This window comes from Arachis hypogaea, chromosome 9, assembly GCF_003086295.3.
Source record: "Arachis hypogaea cultivar Tifrunner chromosome 9, arahy.Tifrunner.gnm2.J5K5, whole genome shotgun sequence".
Lineage (NCBI taxonomy): Eukaryota > Viridiplantae > Streptophyta > Magnoliopsida > Fabales > Fabaceae > Arachis > Arachis hypogaea.
This window is the reverse complement of record NC_092044.1, coordinates 103,196,776-103,215,894: the sequence shown is the minus strand read 5'-3', so window position 1 is coordinate 103,215,894 and position 19,119 is coordinate 103,196,776. Positions and strand designations below refer to the sequence as shown.

Sequence of the window (19,119 nt, the reverse complement as noted above, 5' to 3'; positions counted from 1 at the left end):
TCCCTAGTTCTTATTCCCTCTTTTCACCCTATAGATAGAAATGGGAGAACCTTTCCATGATCTACCAGGAATTTTTGCTTACGAGGACCTTGACCTCAACTACCTATATATACTCTACGACCCGTCAGAGAGAAGGACAAAAAGAAGACCATATGGTTGCTGTTGTTTTGACGACACCCTATGTAGTCACATTTGAAGACCTAGAGTATATTCCCCTCACTTTTGTGACCTTAGAGAGACTATGATTATAGAAAGAATTAGGCTAGGTTAGGTATCAGTTTAGGGGCTTTTTGGACCGGCCAAAACCTGGAATGTCATATGTACATATGTATATAAATATTATCTAGCTATGCTAGAAGTGTTCTGTATTCGTACGTGGTTAACGATGCATGATTGTAGACTTGAGTCTTATATATATTCAGATGGTTAACTATATTACTGATATTATATACTTTACTTGCTAGCTTTCTATAACTTTGTGATGTATGTTTCTGTATTAATGATTTAACGTTTTTAAACAAAAAATTATCCGTAAATAGACAATGTGTTAACTACGATCAGGCTCATATTTATTAAATAATAGATAATAATCAGGAAGACAAGTTGGTAGCACTCAATTTTCGGTATGATCTAGACATCTGAAAATTGGACTGTTACACTTACACTATACACAACAGTCACAAGCACACCTAAACAAATAATCAAACTTAAAATATTAATCCATAATTTCAAACACCTAATTTCAGCTTCTATTGTGTTAATTCTCCATGTTAAATTCATTTTTCAACTGTCATCATTTCTTGCAGGTTGTGCTTTGCCCACTAAACTTTGTTCTTTCTCGGCATCTGCCCACATAAAAAAAAATCACACCACATTCTCTCATAACTCTGTCAATTCCTCAACAACCGAGAAAAAGAAAAACATTTCAGCATACCCATCAACAAAAATACCAGTAGCAATACATTGAAGAAGAAGATGTTGAACTTACATTATAATGTAGACACCTATAAAAGGGTCTCTCAGGATTGGCATTCGTCCCAGACCGTCGAAGCACTGGACGTATTCCACCACCACACCAATCAAGAATCTTTCCTAATCTCTCATGATTAGGGCTCCTCATAGAAGCGCCATGAGAACGTGATCGTACAGAACTCCCTGAAGCTTGGCTTCTTGAACTCATCATATCTTCAGCAAAGTTTCGAACATTTTGGAAAAAGAGTGCTGCAAATCAGGTTTTTAACATCTTTAGAAGGGTTAAACGAGTAAAATCAACTTTTACCACATCATTCAACCGTTACACATCCACCTTGACAAGGTGAGTGCCACGTGGATACACACTTTGACAACTTAATGTGGCACATCAGATCTTTGTCAACGGAGATAACTCTAGGAGTAAACGTAAGTTACGATCCAATATTTGGAGTCTTAATTAGGTAACTTAAATTTGGGGGTTGAAATTAAAGTCGAGTGAAAATTCCATGAGCCAAAATGAGGTTTAACTCGAGATAATAATATGTGGGTAAAGTACTAAATTAGTTTCTTACGTTTGGACGTAATCTTGTTTTGGTCCTAAAGGTTTAAGTGTCCTATTTGAATCCAAAAGAGTTTCATTTAGCTTCAATATAGTCCCACCGTGAGGTCAAAGTTAAATCATTAACGGAATGTCTTATATGACAGTAGTACAAGAACAAATTCGATAATCTGAATAACAAATACAAACTCCAAAGACATAAAATCAATCGTGGATACATCAATACATTTATTTCGTTTACAGTATAAATCAAATAGTTTATATGATAAACGAGATAAGTCACTTAATAAAAATTCGTAAATATTCTCAAATTAATATATATTCGTAATTAAAATATTTATTTTATTTATTTCAAAAAATCTCATATGTACTGCTGACTATCTTAATTCAAAATATTAAATATTTAATTTCTCAATTTAGAAAATCTTCGTCCCGGAGAAAAAGAGTAAAATACTGAAAAAAAAATTCAAAAAACGCAAAGAGAAGAGTCCTTTGGCGCTTCGTAACTATGCACAGTTGCACACCGAGTCTGTAACTCACTGACCCACTCACTCGCCTGAACTCGTGGCAACGGCGGTGGTAGTAGAGGTACACCGGCACAATGGGAGACCACCATAACAGTGGCCGAATCTCCGCCACTTTCAGGGCCGCAAAGCCACTCCTCCCTCTCAAAAGACCTTCTAATTCTTCTGCCTTCCCTTCTCTCCAGTAATTTCTCTTCTTAATTTATTTAGCGCTCGATTTCCTATTTCTTTTTAAATTAGGTTCATAAATTGCAGATAATTTCGCTGTAATCTGATTCTGAAGTGTGTTTTTCATGTTTTGCAGAATGAAGATTGGGTGTGAATTTGATGCCCCTGCAAAGAGGGTTCCTCTTGGAGAGATCCAATTCAACACGTGCCACAATTCAACGTGGAATGGTAGTTATGCTCGTGACAATGATCTGAGTGAGGGGAAAATGGCGGTTAACGCAGTTGGCGGCGAGGAGAGTGAAAAGGAGAATGCTTTTGGATCGTGTTTTGATACTCTTAGGAAGGAACCAGAGTGCTCTAAGTCAGCACCGGATTATTTCTTGGCAACCGGACTTTTGGATGATGATTTTGATGAGTCCTTCTTGGAAGAGATTGATAATTTGTGTCAGCAGAAAGCTGCAGAGAAAGAGGTAGGGCGGAGTGAGTTGCTAGATTGTAGCCGGAGCTGCGGCGAGGTTGTTTTGAGAGAGAGCAATGATTTCGGCGATGCTGTTGATCTGAGTATTGATTCTATGGCTGTAGGAAGTGGTGAATTTGTTAGCTTTGGGGTTGATTTGGAAACTAAAGAAGAAGAATTCGATGCTAATAGAGATAGTTTGAAAAGTAGGGAAATGCCGGAGGAGTATTCGAATTACTTGCAAAACCTAAATGAGAGGCAGAGAGAAGCAGCTTGCACTGATATTTCAACCCCTTTGATGATTGTAGCTGGCCCTGGAAGTGGAAAGGTGTTTTAGTTTTTATCTATTGTTTGTGGTCCATTGCGTGTTATTTCTTTCTCTTCTGTTGATAGTTTTGGTATCTGGTTATTCACATTGATGCTGAATTGCATTAACTTTTTTTTTTTTTTTTTTTTGCACCAGACATCGACAATGGTTGGTAGAGTTTTGATGCTGCTTAATGAGGTGATATGAGCTAAATATACTATGCCCTTATCTTTGATTCTTTGCCACCTTTCCCTATCTTCTGAGTTTATCTGTTTCCACCATTTGCATATATTTAACAAAGTTATATTTTCTGATAAATATCTGCAGGGCATTAGTCCATTGAACATTCTTGCAATGACGTTCACAACAGCAGCAGCTTCGGAGATGAGAGAACGAATTGGAGCCATAGCTGGGAAGGCAACGGCTAAGGAACTCACAATCAGCACTTTTCATTCATTTTCCCTACAGCTGTGTCGTTCACATGCAGAAAAGTATGTTACCCTGAATTTGATGGACTGATGAAGATTTTTCTCTCACTTACTGGAACTAGAGTTGATTTTTCTTTCTATCTGAATGGCAATTATTGCAGCTGTCTTTATTCATAATCCATCCATGATTTTGCTAGAGAAAGGGGAGGAAGAAGTAGAACAAAAGAATTAAAAACTAATGAAAACATATTAAAAAGTTACATGGCACTTCAGATTTTACTATGTTGCTCAAGTAATTCCTAAATTTATATTGCAGGATAGGTCGTACATCTGAATTCTTAATATATGGGCAGGGACAACAACGAAATGCAGTCATTGAGGCCATTCGATTATTAAAAAATGGAAAAAATAGGTCAAAAGATGGTGCATTGTTGGTTGGTGAAGAGTCCAAAGGCATACTAACACCCAAACAGTTCAAGGATAAGGCAAAGAAATGGCAAAAGTTTGTGACTCAGGTTTGTGGTTCTTTTTATAGTTCTATTATTCATTAGTATAATCTGCCTTGTACAAAGAAGTCTGTCAAAAAACTTGATAGTTCTTGACCTGGGACATTTTATCCTACATATGGTTAAAGAGCCGGAAGGTTCAGCTGTTTGGTTCTATTACATGATTAGGCTTTAACTTTTAAAACTGTCCTTTACAAGGCCACGTTAATTTTTTCACTGAACGAATAAGGGTCTTCCTCTTTGAAAAAAAAAAAAAAATTCTTTTCTTATTCTGCTAATATGTTAATTTGTTAAATTTTGGCATGGTCATATGTAATACAACATTTCAGGCCAAAGCCTCGGGAAGAACTTCTGCTGATTATTGCGAACTGGGCAATGAGATAGGCGTAAGCTAATAAAAAAAATTTTTTCCTGACAGTTGCATGCACACACAGACACAGACCCTTGTTCTACATTAGCAGCTCTAATTCTTTGCCCTGGATTTTAATCAGGCTGAAATTCTTGTGCATTACAATAGCATATTAAAATCTTGTAATGCTCTGGATTATCATGACTTAATCAGCTGTTCAGTGAAGCTCCTCACTGATTTTCCTGAAGGTAAGTCTTTTCTGAAACACACAATTAACTAAAATATCTTCACTTGTTACATTTGGTTGTGCTAACGTTATGCTCATCTAAATTATTTATTAGTTTTCAGAGAGTGTCAGGATTCATGGAAAGCCATTGTTATTGATGAGTTCCAAGATACCAGTACCATGCAATACAAACTTCTGAGGATTCTGGCCTCCCATCATAAAATAACAATTGTCGGTGACGATGATCAGGTTTAAATATTTTATTCTTATACCTGTAGAAGTTTGAGAAGTTGGTGGTCACATATCTGTACATTTTTCCCTGTCTAATTACTGGTCTAACCAATGTCTTTTTTGCTTGACAGTCCATTTTCAGTTTCAATGGAGCTGATGTTTCTGGATTTATGTCCTTTCGCAAGGATTTTCCTAACTACAAAGAGGTGTCTGTTGTCCTTGTGACATGTTTTTATACTACAGTTTACTCATAATTGGATATGCTGTATAAATTGAAGAAAATTGCACACGAGATAATATTATTAATTGTCTGCACTAGCGAACTTGCATAACTTACCTTTTTAAGTTCAGATTAGGCTTAACAAAAACTACCGGTCCACACGCTGCATTGTAGAAGCTGCATCTTCTCTTATTCGAAATAATGCTAAGCGATGTCAATTAAAGAATGTTCTTACTGATAACTCTTCTGGATCCAAGGTACTTATGCCTTGCTATGCGCTGTTTTGTAAAGTATGCTTTATAGTTTATAGTGATTTCTTGTTGATATGGCAAAACAACTTTGATAATAATATGCAGATAGTTGTAAAGGAGTGTAACAATGAGGATGCACAATGTGCATTTGTTGCTGACAAAATTATAGAAATTTCATCTAGTCATTCAGAAACTACCTGTTCTTTTGGTAACATTGCGATTCTTTACCGTAGGCAGGTGAGGTTGTTGTTGCTTGCTATTGTAACTTTGTGCAAAAGTAATTACCCTACATTTGACTGAAGGAATGGTCTTTCGTACTGTTTCTTTCTGTTTCAGATATCAGGAAAAGCCTTTCAAATTGCGTTTCGTGATAGGAAAATACCATTTAACATTCATGGGGTGGCTTTTTACAGAAAAAAGGTCTTCTTTTTTTTCCATTTGAAGTAAAAATGATGATGCTTGCTAGTTTACAATTGTTAATATGTAAGTGATTTGTGCTTTGAATACTATTCAATCCAAAATGTAGTAACAGATAACATGATAATTTAGGTTGAGATTATCAACAATTACATATGCTTCATCCCACCTATATTTCCCAATCTGTGCTAAGAAATCAATGAACTTCCAAAATTGGCTGCACCATTTAACTGGTATATAATTCAATGGAATGTGATGGACTTACATATTATGTTTTCCTTGCTGTCTAAAATCTAAACAAGTGTACATTGAAAATTGACTGGATGATCCCTATATGGGGTACACTCAATTTCTATATTCTTAAGATCTTGAAAATTTTATGTTTATGATATAATAACTACATAATTTGTGAATTATTGCCTCTTTTTCTTTGCATGCATGTCATAAATTGTTAAATTTTCCTCTCTTATAACAGGTCGTGAGAACTATTATTGCCATGCTTAGAACAGCACTGCCTGATTGTGATGATAGCTCATATATCCGTGTCTTTAAGGCTTTACTGCAATTTGAGAAAGATCAAAAAAAGAGGGTACAAGTTTTATAAAGATTTGTAGTCTTAACATGCTTAAGAGAGCATATACTTTTGGTTGGTTTCTATATTTTCTTCAGTTTATGGAAATCCTTTCAGCATGTAGTTCCAATTAATTTTTCTATTTGCAGGTGATTGATCATATCAACAAGATTTCAACTATTAGAAAATGCAGTTTCATATTAGCTGCTAGTGACATATTTAGTGCAAAGATTTCTGGTACCTTTAAAAGGTTTGGGGAAAAAAAATTACTCATATACATGTGTTTTTTGCATTCTTGTTCCATTGTATAGTCTTGAAAACTAGTTGGTAATCTTGGTATAACGACTTTTGGAGCTCTCACTGATTATAGGAGTGAGCTTACCCATGGAAGGAAGGTTCTGACTACTCTAGAGATGATATCGAAACTTGTTCTCAGGGTAAATGTTCTCTATAAACTATTATCTGTGATCTAATATATTGATGTTCGAATTTTGTTGGTACTAACATTTATTAGTCTACAAAGTGAAGAAATTGTGGGATTGTTGTTTTTGTACCTTTCTTCTTCTCATAGTTTTCACTTTTACTTTGTAAGAGAGCATTCTTTGTTCTCTAATTATTTTTCATCTCTTCCTTACTATCATCTGACCCCTTAGAAATGTCACATGGCTTCTGAGTGATTAACGTTCCTTCATGATCCAATGATTATTTGACTTTCACCTTTCATAATATAAATTTCTCACTTGAATGGATGCCTTGGCTATTTGATGACAGGAAAAATCAATCTCAGCTATCATAACTAGTGTGGCAGACTTGATACCCGAGGTCCGTCTTACCAGACAGATGGAATCATTTTCTTGACATGTGATTATTGTTATTATTTTCTTAAAGTGGTGCAATCTCCTGATTTTTAGTTGTTTGAACTTGTTCTTTTTTGTTTTTAACTATATTCATGTATTTTGTTGGAATGTAAATAATGTTAAATTTAAAGTTCTTTATAAAAATTGATTTATAGCTTTTCATTGGGGGAAAAAAACTTAAGATAACATCTCATACATAGTGTCTCTAACCCCTCTTGAATAATGCTAGATCAGGGAGGAAGGATGCTAGATTATCTTTGCAGGGTTAGATATCTGTTGTTTGTCCAATTTAATCATAGGATATACTTTGACACCATCTTAAGATTGTGGGTAGTTCCACTCCTAAAGCTAGCTCAACGGGGAAAGGATGCTAGTCACTTGACCATATATCCTTGAGCAATGTAGTAGAACTTAATTATAATATTGTATAACATCATGATTTTCAAGTTAGAAATATGAGGTCACTATTCCGTATGCTTTGAATTTAGAAATACCTTCTGGAGAAACGGGCAAGTGTTGATGTTGATGGAGGGACATTGCTGAATGAAGACTACGATATCAGATCTGTAAGTATTTGATGCAAGAATAAGTTCAGGATCAACTATCATTTTGTAGTTGGGAAAATGTTGTTGTATTTATATATGCTGAAATAGTATTTTAGTAGTCAATAATGTTTATATATCTTTGCATTTCTAGGTAACACACTTTCTCTACAAAGTTATGCATAGCCCTCTTCTCTACTTTGTTCTACTTTGCTTCTCACTTAGACATTCTTACCCAGTTTTCTTCATACATTGCTTGAATTGCTCCTTTATTCAGGTTCGTCAATACTTGCTGGATGATGTCTCTGAGTTTTTGTCTACTAAATTTCTTGAGATAAAAGAGAAAAGGGAAATATCAGAAGACAAAGGCTGCAGTTTTATGCTGAAGGCATTCCTAGATTTTTTATTTGAGCGCGAAACAGAGAACTTTCGTGCTCGGAGGAAGGATAATGAAAATTCTGTGACATTGACAACCATTCATCAGGTACCTACATAAAATAGTTTGTGAGAATTGGTATTATGCTCCAAAGTAATCCATGTTTAATCTTCTTTGACCTGCACAGGCAAAAGGTTTAGAGTGGGATGTTGTCTTCATAGTTAAGGTGCATTAATCAAATATTGATTCACAGCGAAAAGGTTTTGCAGTTTACAAGGTAGATTCATCTTCTCAGCACTTAGTCATTGCTGATGATTTGTTATGTAAAATAGGTAAATGAATCTGAGATTCCTCTACTACATGATTACAAAGGCATTATAAAGGAGACAGGGGCATTAGTTGAGGTAAATTCTTATTGCTTGATAATTGGATGAATTATGCACTTATTCCTGTCCTTTACTAAATTGTTTATGATTCTCAAATGGTTTTAAGGAAGAAAGACGTTTGTTATATGTTGCAATGACGCGTGCTCGGCAAAAGCTTTTCATTCTCCATGTTATGATGGACTCAAATTGGCAGGTTTGTTTACCATTACTCGAGCTATTCTCCCCCCCCCCCCCCCCACAAAAAAAGCCACAAAAAATTCCCCTTTTTTTTTCTTCTTTTTCCGAGTTGTCTAATTTTCTCTCTTCACAGATGCTTCAACCTTCACGATTTCTGAGAGAAATCCCCAATCATCTTTTAGAGGTTCAGGTACATCATGCAAACTATTGTGACTGTTTATCAAGCTTTGGATGTGGTTTAGAGTCATTATTTATCGTCACAGGAATTATTTTTCCCTCTAAATCTTGCAATTCCCTGTTGCATCACATCAATATATAATTATGCCCTCAATGAATAGTATTACATACTTTTGTAGGGCGAAATGAATATACAAGTACAACTAAAGCAAGAAGCTGTTCAAAAGGAAAATACCAAGCTTAATGCCAATGAGCTGCTAAAAGAGCAACAGTTTGAAGAAGAGGTGGTCCCCATGCCTAATGACTTACTCAATAGTCATATTACCGAGTCTTCCAATGAGCTTGCAGAATTTGAAGAGGCAAACAATGGGAATACTTTCTTAAGAAGGTTCCTCTTCCATATTATGAAGTTATATTATACCATCATCTCTTGCGTATATAAGCAGTAATTGATTTTGAAAAACTAGTTTTGTTAATCTCATGTTATGTTCCACAGATTCAATGTTGAGGACAGATCTGTTGTTTCCCATTTATTCCATAAATGGGCCAAGAAGAAAGCATTTCAAGATCAAAAGAGATTGCTTGACAAGGTGATTATAATGCGGGGTACACGCGTGCGCGCAGAATTTTATGTTTTCCAGAGCTGAGATTTTCCATCTGAAAGATTTAAGTAATTATTTTCAACTTGTGATTTGTTTCTCAAAAATAATCAACCTAATATAAATTGTTTCCAGTTGATCTATTGGAACAGCACTTTGAATATTGTTAAGGCCATCTCTGCGATGATTATTATAGCATGAATAATTTCTTTTTACCAAAATTCTAGCTTGGATATAATATGAGAATCGGTAAATGATGTAATTTCAGGGATGGTGCCTTATGAATTTCTGGAATTCTCTTAAATGCACACATGACGAATATAAATAACCTTGTTTGGCAACTAAAGTCAGTTCTGCTACTGTATATACAGGTTGGTTTTGTAATTGAGGAACGCCTTAGAGATAAGAGAAACAAACACAAGGTCTGGCAAGAACTATAATTTTACACTGCTTGTTTTTTACTGCCTATCAGGCTATCACTCTATCATACATATTTGTTTCACATGTTTAATCATGTGGTATGGCATTCATTTTTGTTTGACATTTACTTTTACTTTTGAGAGGACGAGCTTATATTTATATTCAGGATCTGCTATACATTTCCAATACCACAATTGGAATTGATATCGGTAATTACTTAAGATGAAGGGGTTGTTTGGGTTTATATGCTCATCTTCAAAAAAAAATATTTATCTAAATCCCTTTTATCATGCAAAATACTTGCCTAAGGCTACAGAAGTCTGTCATATATTATTCTCACTACCTCCATTGTTGTGTTCAAGCTTGTGAGATAACTGGCTATGCTGTCAATATCTTTTGATATCTGTTTCTCATTTCCTTTTTATTTTTATTTTTTTGGTCAGGATTTGTTGAATAAACTAAAGTTGTGTTTATGCTCTGAGGAGGCATTTCAGTATGCTCAACATGTAAGTGCCTTTTGAAGTTGCTGAAGCCAGACATGGGCTTCATTTCTACAATAATGGCAGAGACATTTTTTTCAAAAAAAAAATTGGTACTATTATATATCTTGATTGAAATCTGATATATCTTTCCTTGCAGGTTTTGAGATGGGAGCAAATTCCTGCTGATAAACGTGCTCATCTTATGAGGGAAAAACAGGTTTGCTGTACCTTCAAGAATACTTAACCAAATTATTCAAACCCTTCCTATTTATTTTCCTATATTACAGGGTGGTTTACACAAAAACTAGAGTTGATTTTGATACCCTAATATAAAATATCAAGCCATGAATTTTCACGTTGTTTCTGATATTGAAGTGTGAGGTCTGAGTATATTTTGTATTTTTCAGGAACATTTCTTGAAGCAGAAGATTGAGAATGCGATGGGTTCGGCAGCACCAACTGGTAAACAGGTAGAAACTTTTTGGTGAATGGACATATTAATCTTCTCATGTCCGTTATTTCTGGTACATTATTTTAATGAATGACAAAATATAAAGATATTCACCTTGAGAAAGTTTATAAAAATATAAAGTCTGTTTGTGTGTGCAATTCTAATAAGTTGTTCATTCTGAATTTCATACGCTTTTGCCTTGTTTTTATGAGTATAATTGGGCAATATAATCTTAACCTGGTTCCTCTACAGTGGACATTTGAGAGAATAAAAACATTTTCTAAACCGTTCACTACCTATTAATTTATCCCCATATTTTTTTGTTTTGTTTTGTTTTGTTAAATACAACCCCAGATTTTTTATCAACGGTTCACATACTACATTTCACTTTTTAAATTGCAACTTGCATGATAGAGGAGAGATCTGAAATGTTAGGGATGTAATAAAGATATTATTTGTTTGGCAGATTTCTTATTTGAAAAAACTAGGTTGCACGGTGACCCCTACGTCAAAGCTCCATGCGTCCCATCTTATTGAACAATACAAATCATTGTAAAAAATTTAGAAGTGCCGTCTTTTATTTCCCCTTTTTCGGCCCCTTTGTAATGTATCCGTGAGTATTGGAAGCCCAAGCTAGTCCTCAACCTTGTATAATATATTTCCTAGGCTGCATCCAACTTTGGTGAAATATGTATATAGATGTGCTATTTTAACTTATATAATGTAAGGTTAAAATTTTGCCAATTTCTATGTTATGGACCAATTACTTTCGTTACTTATCAGTTTAGATCTCTTCATATTTACAATGCGTACATGTTATGAATTCTGAAATAAATTGTTTTTAACTTTTCCAAACTGCTAATTATTAATGTATCAAAAGTTATTATTAGACAAAAATTATTATGGAATAGGTTCATGAATTTGGATCCTTTAGAGTAAAATAATTGACAAAAAAATATTATGGAATAGGTTCAAATGAATTTAGATTATCTAAAGTAAAAAAATTAATAAAAATTAAAAATTAATTACTATTAAATTTATCACTTTCATTTTATGATTCTCTTTTATTTTAATTCAAAGATGATTAATATACTTTTTCATTTTATTAATCTCCGCATTTTAAAAGAGTTTAATTTAGTTTAAATATATTGGATTATTGCTCCACATCCTGGATTACGATGACGCATTTTGTTTCAATTTAAAATTATACTGACTTAGAGGATGACATCTTAAGAAAATATGAAATGTTTTCTAGCTTGATGTTTTGTATATTGAATGGGAAAGAGAGAGACAGATGCCAGATAAGAAACATAAACTTTTAGTAGATTGTCAATGATCAGTTTTCACCGGGTGAGTTCTTTCTACTCTTGCTGGTAGACATAGAACATAAAGTTGGAAACTAAAATCAGATAGTACTTCAGTTTTCCCCCATATTAGATCTTTACAATTAAAATAGAACATGGAACATAATACTAATATAATTCTTAAAACACCATAGGCCAAAGCAGTGAGAGAACCTTCACTAGTTCTTTTTTAAAGAAGAAAGAAATGGGGAAACCAATGGCTGAATAAATACTCATTTCCTTTAAATCCAAAAATTAGTAGCTTAAAATGATCGAATACAAATATCCTATAACCTAAAACCGATGAGTTCAAGAAGGCAGTTCCTTCCAACTGCGCCCCTCAAAATATAAAAGTATGAATCAAAGGCCAGGAATAGACTCGAGATTGTACTTTTCTGGAAGTTCAATTTCTCTTCTCTCTTGTAATTTTGTCTTCGTAAAGCTATCAAGCTTTTGCAGGTATGTTGGATTAGGAGGTGGGCTTGGATTGCTAATTCTGCTGGCGAGAAAGCGGTGGATCAGACCCCTAAGAAAAGGGGCCATAGTTTCTGGTTCATATTCCAAGTAATACATGATCCCTCCCATGCAGAGAGAAAATAAGAAGACCTGTACCAGTTGAAAACATAAAACAAAAGAGAAAATTTCAATCCTCTTAACATAATGGGTCATATAACCCCAAAAATGACAAAAACATGCATCAGAAAGGGATTAATTATGTCATACATAAATGAGTGGTTTAGCCATGGATAGAGAATTCCCTTAATTACATTTTTAGTTCCTAAGAGTTAGACATGATACAATGGTTAGGTAACTTAGGTTGTTGCCTTGTTCCCTAATCTAAGCCTAAGGGTCGGAGGTTCAAAATCCAAGAGACAGTTTTATGTCCTCAACCTCATGCACCAGGTCACCCTTTTGTTAATTCTTGTTTTTCATTTCTTAAATTCCCTTAAATAAAGTTCGTACATCATCTGATTACCTAGATGGACACTCAAACTAAGACAAATACCATAAGGCCTCAAAAGCAAAATTGAGTTTCATAACAATTCAGTGTGAAGTAACTTGAGGCATACCTCAGCATTCCTGATATCTGGAAGCAGGTGCCTGTTAACCAAGATATACCATAATGAATCTACAGCTCGGGGAAGAACATATAAAGCTAGTTCGCGGCGCCTCTCTTTTTTCTCCAATAGCACTGATAGTGCAGCTATTCCACCTGATATCCAATATAACATCTTGTGATCTTTTGATGCAACTTTCCTATATAAACACACAACTGCCTGGAAAACCAAAAAATACTTTAGGAACAAGAAAAATATCACATTTGCCCATTAGAAACCAACAAGAATAATAACAAACATACACCTGATAAATTCCAACAAAAGCAGATAAAAAGGATGTGGAGCGAACAGCGCCTTTAATGGCAAACCAGAAAGTGCGGAAAGGCGCATCAGTGAACTGAAAACAAAATCTTCATCATGAGAAAGAGAATGCCCCAAATAAAAATGTCAATGACAAAAGTTAAATATGTTATTTTGTAAGTTTGGCAAGAAATACCTTATGTAGGCGCAGAACAACAAATGGCACAAATGTCAAAGAGAAGTAAAGTGGAAAAGTTTTTTTAAACGTTGCTGATGTTGCCTTTGCTTGATGAGCTAAACATGAATTTGTTCCAGGATGGATGATAGAACAGGGAATAATGGAGGGAAATTCTTCTAACTTTATGTACTCAGATTTTCCTACGCGGGATAAGTAAGCATGCAGTGAAGCAACGTCAACTGCCTGACCTCTACAGTTTTCCCTTATAGCCTTGTATACAGGTGCTGCAACAGGCCCGGTCTTCTGAATAAAGTCCTGATAGGATTTTGGCAAGCTCTCAGGACGCATGACGAAGCCATACATAACCTAAAATCAATTTTGATTGACAAAATCATCATAGGAACCCGATTTAACATGACAATAGACGAGAAGTAACAGATTTTTAGTCAGATACTTTATGTATTGACTTCTTGGTGTTCTTCAAAATCTTGAAAGATTTGAATACCTGTGCACAAGATAGGGCAAAGAGCAAAGTATCTCCATGTCTCCAATGACTTCCCCAAAGGTGGAACTTGTTCTTGGATTTTGCAGAATTATAAGCACACTGATATATAATAGTATGTATAAGATAAGACTGGTGCCTTCAGATCATTTTGAAATATGATAAGAATGTTAAATAAATTGATGTAAGCCTTCAAATACCTGGGCTACCCTAGCCAAAAGATATAGTGCTAGTGTACGCCTCCTACTTGAATCATTTAATGCTAGAATTGAAAAACCAGCAACCGAACCTGCTAAAATTCTGCTCCATCATCCCCTTAAACGAAGTCATAAATAAGCAATGTGTGCAAATGTCAACGGCGCAAAATAACATTCAAGCATTTACATACAGCAGAATGAAAAGCTTCAAAAGAGTTAACTAACTAAGCTACAAAAAAACATTGTCATTACTGCAACTTACGCATTCCATGGCGTCTCTTTCTTTCTCAACTTCCGCAGCAAGCATCTAAGCCCATGATATGATCCAGTGAAACCACCAAAAAGTAGACCAATGCGACATGCTTCCTCCCTAACTATTAGATCTTTTTCCGAAACAAGTTGCTGAAACAAAAAAGACATGCATATGATCATATGTTTTACAATTTGCATTGAAGTACAGCATGTAAAACACATAAATGGACAAACATAGTATATCTCCATTTGTGCATCCTGCCACACAAATATTACCTAAAAACAACTGAAAGCTACAAAGCTTCAACCAGCCCACTTAAATATTACCTAAGAAATTTGAAAGTGCAATTATTTCAACACCTAATTTTTTTCATTCACAAGAACACAAACCATCCTTAAAAAAATAGTCGGGGGGAAGATACTGACTTCTTATCAAACTGACATACAAACGAAGAATCCAATTACAACACCAGCCACATGAAATTGAATCAAAGGTTCGCTCCCATGACTATACATCAATGTAAAACGGAAATTCAAACCCTAATTTCATGCATGATCATGAAATCTTAGATATGATCAGAATCAAGATTTAACGGACCTTAAGATCGAGGAGGGAAGCGTAAGACTGGCCGCGAACGAGCTTGAAGGCGCGTAGGAGGATGCCGATGCCAACCCTGACGCCATACGAGAGAAGGAAGGTTTGGCACAGGTTACCGATAGCGTGGGCGATGCACGACTCGTCGGGGCCGTGATCGCACGGAGGCAAACCTGCCGTCGGCGAGCAAGGGGGTTGCTGGTGGTGGTGGAGGGCGGCGGCGCGTCGCTGGCGGCGTTGGAGCTCCTGGATGGCGTCGCGGAGGCGCTCCTCGGCTTCCCGGAGGCGTTTATCTGCGTCGGAGTTGTCGGAAGGCGGAGGAGATGGGGGCGACGGCGATTCCATCGCGAAATGGTTGGAGAGAGAGTGTGAGTGAGAAAGTAAGAAAGGTTTTTCGCTCAATTTGCCATAAAATCCAGAGAGGGAGAGAGTGTGTATGTGTGTGTGTGAGGATGAGGTGGTTGTTAGTTAAGGTTCTTATATAAAGAGACTTGTTAACAGTAAGTGATATAAGAAAGATGTTGGATTTCATGAGTTTCTTTCATCTGATATTCTGATTTGATTTTTTGCGTTGGACTTTGTTTTCTATTAAGCAGCAACATCCCATCGTAATCCTTCTTCCCTTGCGTTCTTGTTAATTATTACAGTTTTATTTTTCACGTTTTTCTCACTCCATCGTCGCTTTTTCACGTGTAATCTGACTTATTAGTGTGTGTTTAAATTGTGGTTAATCAACTGAATAAAAGTGTTTGATTTTGAATAGAATTAAGTTTGTATTAATGTAATTTATGTTTGACAACTCTATGTTAAAATTGATTTTGATAAAATAAATATTATTTGAATAATATTATTTAAAATATTATTTTTAAATAAATAATAAGTGTAATTATCTGTACTATATATGTGATAAGATTGAAATTATAATTTTAAATTATTTTTTTAAAATTAATTTAAATTATAATAATTTGATTAATAAAAAAGTAATATGTTATTTATTATTTTTTTTAATCTAGTGTTAATTGGATTAACTCTAAAATAGTTATTAATCGATTTTAATAATTTATTTTTTTAATAAATCAGACATATATACTAAATGTGATCATAAAATAGTTAAATCCACCAACAAATATATTGGCTATTATCACACTATAAAACAAATTAAATATAAAAGCTACTAGCACGTACTTATAAATATATAAAATCGTACCGTCTTTGATTCGTGTAAGCGTTTACTTATCAAATCAACTTAAAATATGAATAAAAAAATTTATAAAATGGACCTTGTATCACTTGAAAGAATTATGAAAAATAATCAACTTACCTTATCATCCATGAGAACCATTTTTATGTAAGTCGTCTTGTTCTTGTCAAATTTAGATAGGACTTTCCATAACCTTATAATTCTTGGCTTTATTTTTCAAACTTTTTCATTACATAATCTACCATAGGTAATACTATTGATAGAATCGTAGTTAGTATCCCTTAGGTATGAAAAATAATAAACAGAAGAAGTTCTATGTCTGAGGTACGAATTTTCTAGATGATAAATAATTGTAACAATTCACTATTATCAAATATACACACACTAATTATACACGGTAATAATTAGCAAATATTTTCAATGGAAATACTTGCTACAATTAGGTGAAATTATGTCATTATATTTTATTAACCTTTATGATTAATTCAATAGAGATACTTACACAATATATATGTTATCGACATTAATTATATGCCAATATTTTTAAGAAAGAGCTAAAAGAGGAGATATATAAATATATAATATTATTACTATATAGGAAGCATACATAAATTGCTACTTTTTTATTATATTATACAACTTAAAATTATACTATTATTTTATTATTAATTCTAGATACTTGCTATAATTATATCAAATTTAATTATGACTCTAAATAAATAAAATAGATAACATTCAATATTTTTTTTTTACATTCAATATTTACTGTAAATATAAAAAGTAAAATAATTAATAAAAAATATGAGTAGAAAATAAAACATATTAATTAAAATTCAATTTGTTATCTAATTAATTTTGTGTCCATATGATATAACTTTATAAAAATATTATGAATCACAACCTTTTTTATTCTAAAAAAAAATTACTATATATAGCCTTTAGTAATACAAAAAATAATTATAAGGATTAATTATTGATATTGATATTAATCACAATTGATTATTGATATCCTATTTTTTTAAAATATATTTTACCTTTTTAAAATATAATGCATATATTGTGTAGACCTTATTATTATTATTATTATTATTATTATTATTATTATTATTATTATTATTATTATTATCCACTAATTGATATCAAATTAAATGGGTCACTATTAATGTATGCATTAACTTACTCCTAATAAAATTATTACACTTGAATGAGAATTAGAACTATATCAATTGATATAATTAGAATGATTAAAAATATCCATAATTGATAAGTAGTTTAATAACGTATTAAATATTAATTTGATATAATTATAATGAAGATATTTTTTAAATTAATATAATCATGCATTATTCATGAGCTAATTGTAATATAATTAGAATAAATTTATTTGAGAAAAAAATAAATTCATGTGTAATTTCTAAAAATTTTAATAATTTATTTATTTATATATATGTATATATTAATTTTGTTAAATAATTCTCTCTCTCTCTCTATATATATATATATATATATATATATATATATATATATATATATAATTATGTACATATACATAAATAAAAAATATATAAATTATATTTTGTTAAATTCTATGTTACCAGTTATTAAAAATATTTAAATAACATATATTAATTATTTTTTGTTATAATTATTTCATTTTATATATAATTATTTTTTATTCTACAATCATGCAATACTTTTTTATTTTTTATATCCATATATATTCCTTAATCCCGACTCCATTCATACGCATATTAATAGATTTTTTTCTAATAGTGATGTTTTAATTTTTTGTTTTCCTTTTTTTCACGTATCTTTTTTTTAAATAGTGATGTTTTAATATTTCATTTTTTTAATAATTACATTACTAATCTGAAATATAAAATGAGAAAAAAAGTTGATACATATATCCAAGAAAGAAAATAAACTTAAAAATCAGAAAAAAAGATTATATTAAAAATATAAAAATAATATATTAAAAAAGAATAGTCGTAATATATAAATTGAGTCAACAATTTAAATTTCTCTAAAATTAATTTAATCAAATACCAATATTAAAAATAAATTACTTAAATAATATTTAATCTATTGACATGTATAGATTAGAATCATTCTCGTAACGACAACCAACTCAAACAACATCGTAAGTTCGAACATTTAGAATTCGTACAAATTCAGACCATTCCATTATTCTTTGAAAACCTTCCGTATCCCTGATAGAGTTGAATCGCAATTTGTTTTATGGAAAAAGAGTTACGGATGTGGCTTTGATGTGTTGGAAACCAAAATTTGGAAGTCACTATTTATATCTGAGTGTGACACTCATTAAACCCTAAAGGTCAAATAGAATAATATCTCTGATTTTATTTTCATTTAATTCTAAATCAAAAATAATAATGACTTATTTAATTCAGCATTTATGATAATAAATGAGATGACCATTATATAAGTCATTTAATGTAAAATAGCTTAATTTGCGATTATAATTAATATAGTATTATCCATAAATAGATTAAGAAATAATAATTTCGTAACAAAATAATCATTCAATTTGAATGATAATTAATTGATTGATAAAAATTATAATAAATTGTATGATATTTAAATAATTAATCAAATCAATTAATTGATATAATTAATTTATTATAATAAATTGACATTATTTTTAATTATAATAATCATTCATCCTTAATAATTATTGTTAGAATTTAATAATTTTTCATGCCTTACAATAATTATCTATAAAAAAACATATATATCCTGAAAAAATTATTAAAAAAATTTATTATTTTTTCCCTATTTTCACATTAAAAAATTTTTGTTCTGTCTTTTTTAATTGTTAT

General features: G+C 32.4%; 2 protein-coding genes across 4 annotated transcripts; one reads left to right on the top strand and one right to left on the bottom strand.

The window, feature by feature from the left end:
- Positions 1 to 1,925: 1,925 nt before the first annotated feature.
- On the top strand, positions 1,926 to 11,434 carry LOC112711385 (ATP-dependent DNA helicase SRS2-like protein At4g25120). Of its 3 annotated transcripts, XM_025764023.3 has the most exons (29): positions 1,926 to 2,239; positions 2,360 to 3,008; positions 3,144 to 3,185; positions 3,315 to 3,478; positions 3,732 to 3,930; positions 4,251 to 4,307; positions 4,413 to 4,518; positions 4,612 to 4,745; positions 4,859 to 4,933; positions 5,079 to 5,204; positions 5,304 to 5,435; positions 5,535 to 5,618; positions 6,091 to 6,204; positions 6,336 to 6,436; positions 6,557 to 6,623; positions 6,958 to 7,008; positions 7,532 to 7,609; positions 7,863 to 8,069; positions 8,149 to 8,187; positions 8,294 to 8,365; positions 8,454 to 8,540; positions 8,658 to 8,714; positions 8,881 to 9,089; positions 9,198 to 9,291; positions 9,672 to 9,722; positions 10,164 to 10,226; positions 10,360 to 10,419; positions 10,610 to 10,672; positions 11,120 to 11,434. In XM_025764023.3, the coding sequence occupies exons 1-29, from the start codon at positions 2,133 to 2,135 to the stop codon at positions 11,207 to 11,209; spliced, it is 3,378 nt and encodes a 1,125-aa protein (XP_025619808.1). In that variant the 5' UTR covers positions 1,926 to 2,132; the 3' UTR covers positions 11,210 to 11,434. The 3 variants fall into 3 exon arrangements, 2 of the variants coding, with proteins under 2 accessions (XP_025619808.1, XP_029145005.1); XM_029289172.2 differs by lacking the exon at positions 6,091 to 6,204; XR_003157462.3 differs by lacking the exons at positions 10,360 to 10,419; positions 10,610 to 10,672; positions 11,120 to 11,434 and having other exon boundaries at positions 9,198 to 9,371.
- Positions 11,435 to 12,202: 768 nt separating this feature from the next.
- Positions 12,203 to 15,701, bottom strand: LOC112711384 (uncharacterized). Its single transcript, XM_025764022.3, has 8 exons — positions 15,082 to 15,701; positions 14,494 to 14,633; positions 14,235 to 14,334; positions 14,038 to 14,136; positions 13,551 to 13,898; positions 13,359 to 13,451; positions 13,067 to 13,273; positions 12,203 to 12,602 (listed from the first exon to the last, which is right to left on the bottom strand). The coding sequence occupies exons 1-8, from the start codon at positions 15,421 to 15,423 to the stop codon at positions 12,357 to 12,359; spliced, it is 1,575 nt and encodes a 524-aa protein (XP_025619807.1). The 5' UTR covers positions 15,424 to 15,701; the 3' UTR covers positions 12,203 to 12,356.
- Positions 15,702 to 19,119: the final 3,418 nt, after the last annotated feature.

What these genes read in the sequence shown, in the direction of transcription:
- LOC112711385 (XM_025764023.3), top strand. Translation starts at nt 2,133, where the DNA reads ATGGGAGACCACCATAACAGTGGCCGAATCTCCGCCACTTTCAGGGCC. An exon ending in CTGGCCCTGGAAGTGGAAAG is followed by an intron (nt 3,009 to 3,143) that starts GTGTTTTAGTTT and finishes TTTTTGCACCAG; the next exon opens with ACATCGACAATGGTTGGTAG. An exon ending in TGTCGTTCACATGCAGAAAA is followed by an intron (nt 3,479 to 3,731) that starts GTATGTTACCCT and finishes TTTATATTGCAG; the next exon opens with GATAGGTCGTACATCTGAAT.
- LOC112711384 (XM_025764022.3), bottom strand. Translation starts at nt 15,423, where the DNA reads ATGGAATCGCCGTCGCCCCCATCTCCTCCGCCTTCCGACAACTCCGAC. An exon ending in TTGTTCTGCGCCTACATAAG is followed by an intron (nt 13,452 to 13,550) that starts GTATTTCTTGCC and finishes TTTTGTTTTCAG; the next exon opens with TTCACTGATGCGCCTTTCCG. An exon ending in CAGATATCAGGAATGCTGAG is followed by an intron (nt 12,603 to 13,066) that starts GTATGCCTCAAG and finishes CAACTGGTACAG; the next exon opens with GTCTTCTTATTTTCTCTCTG.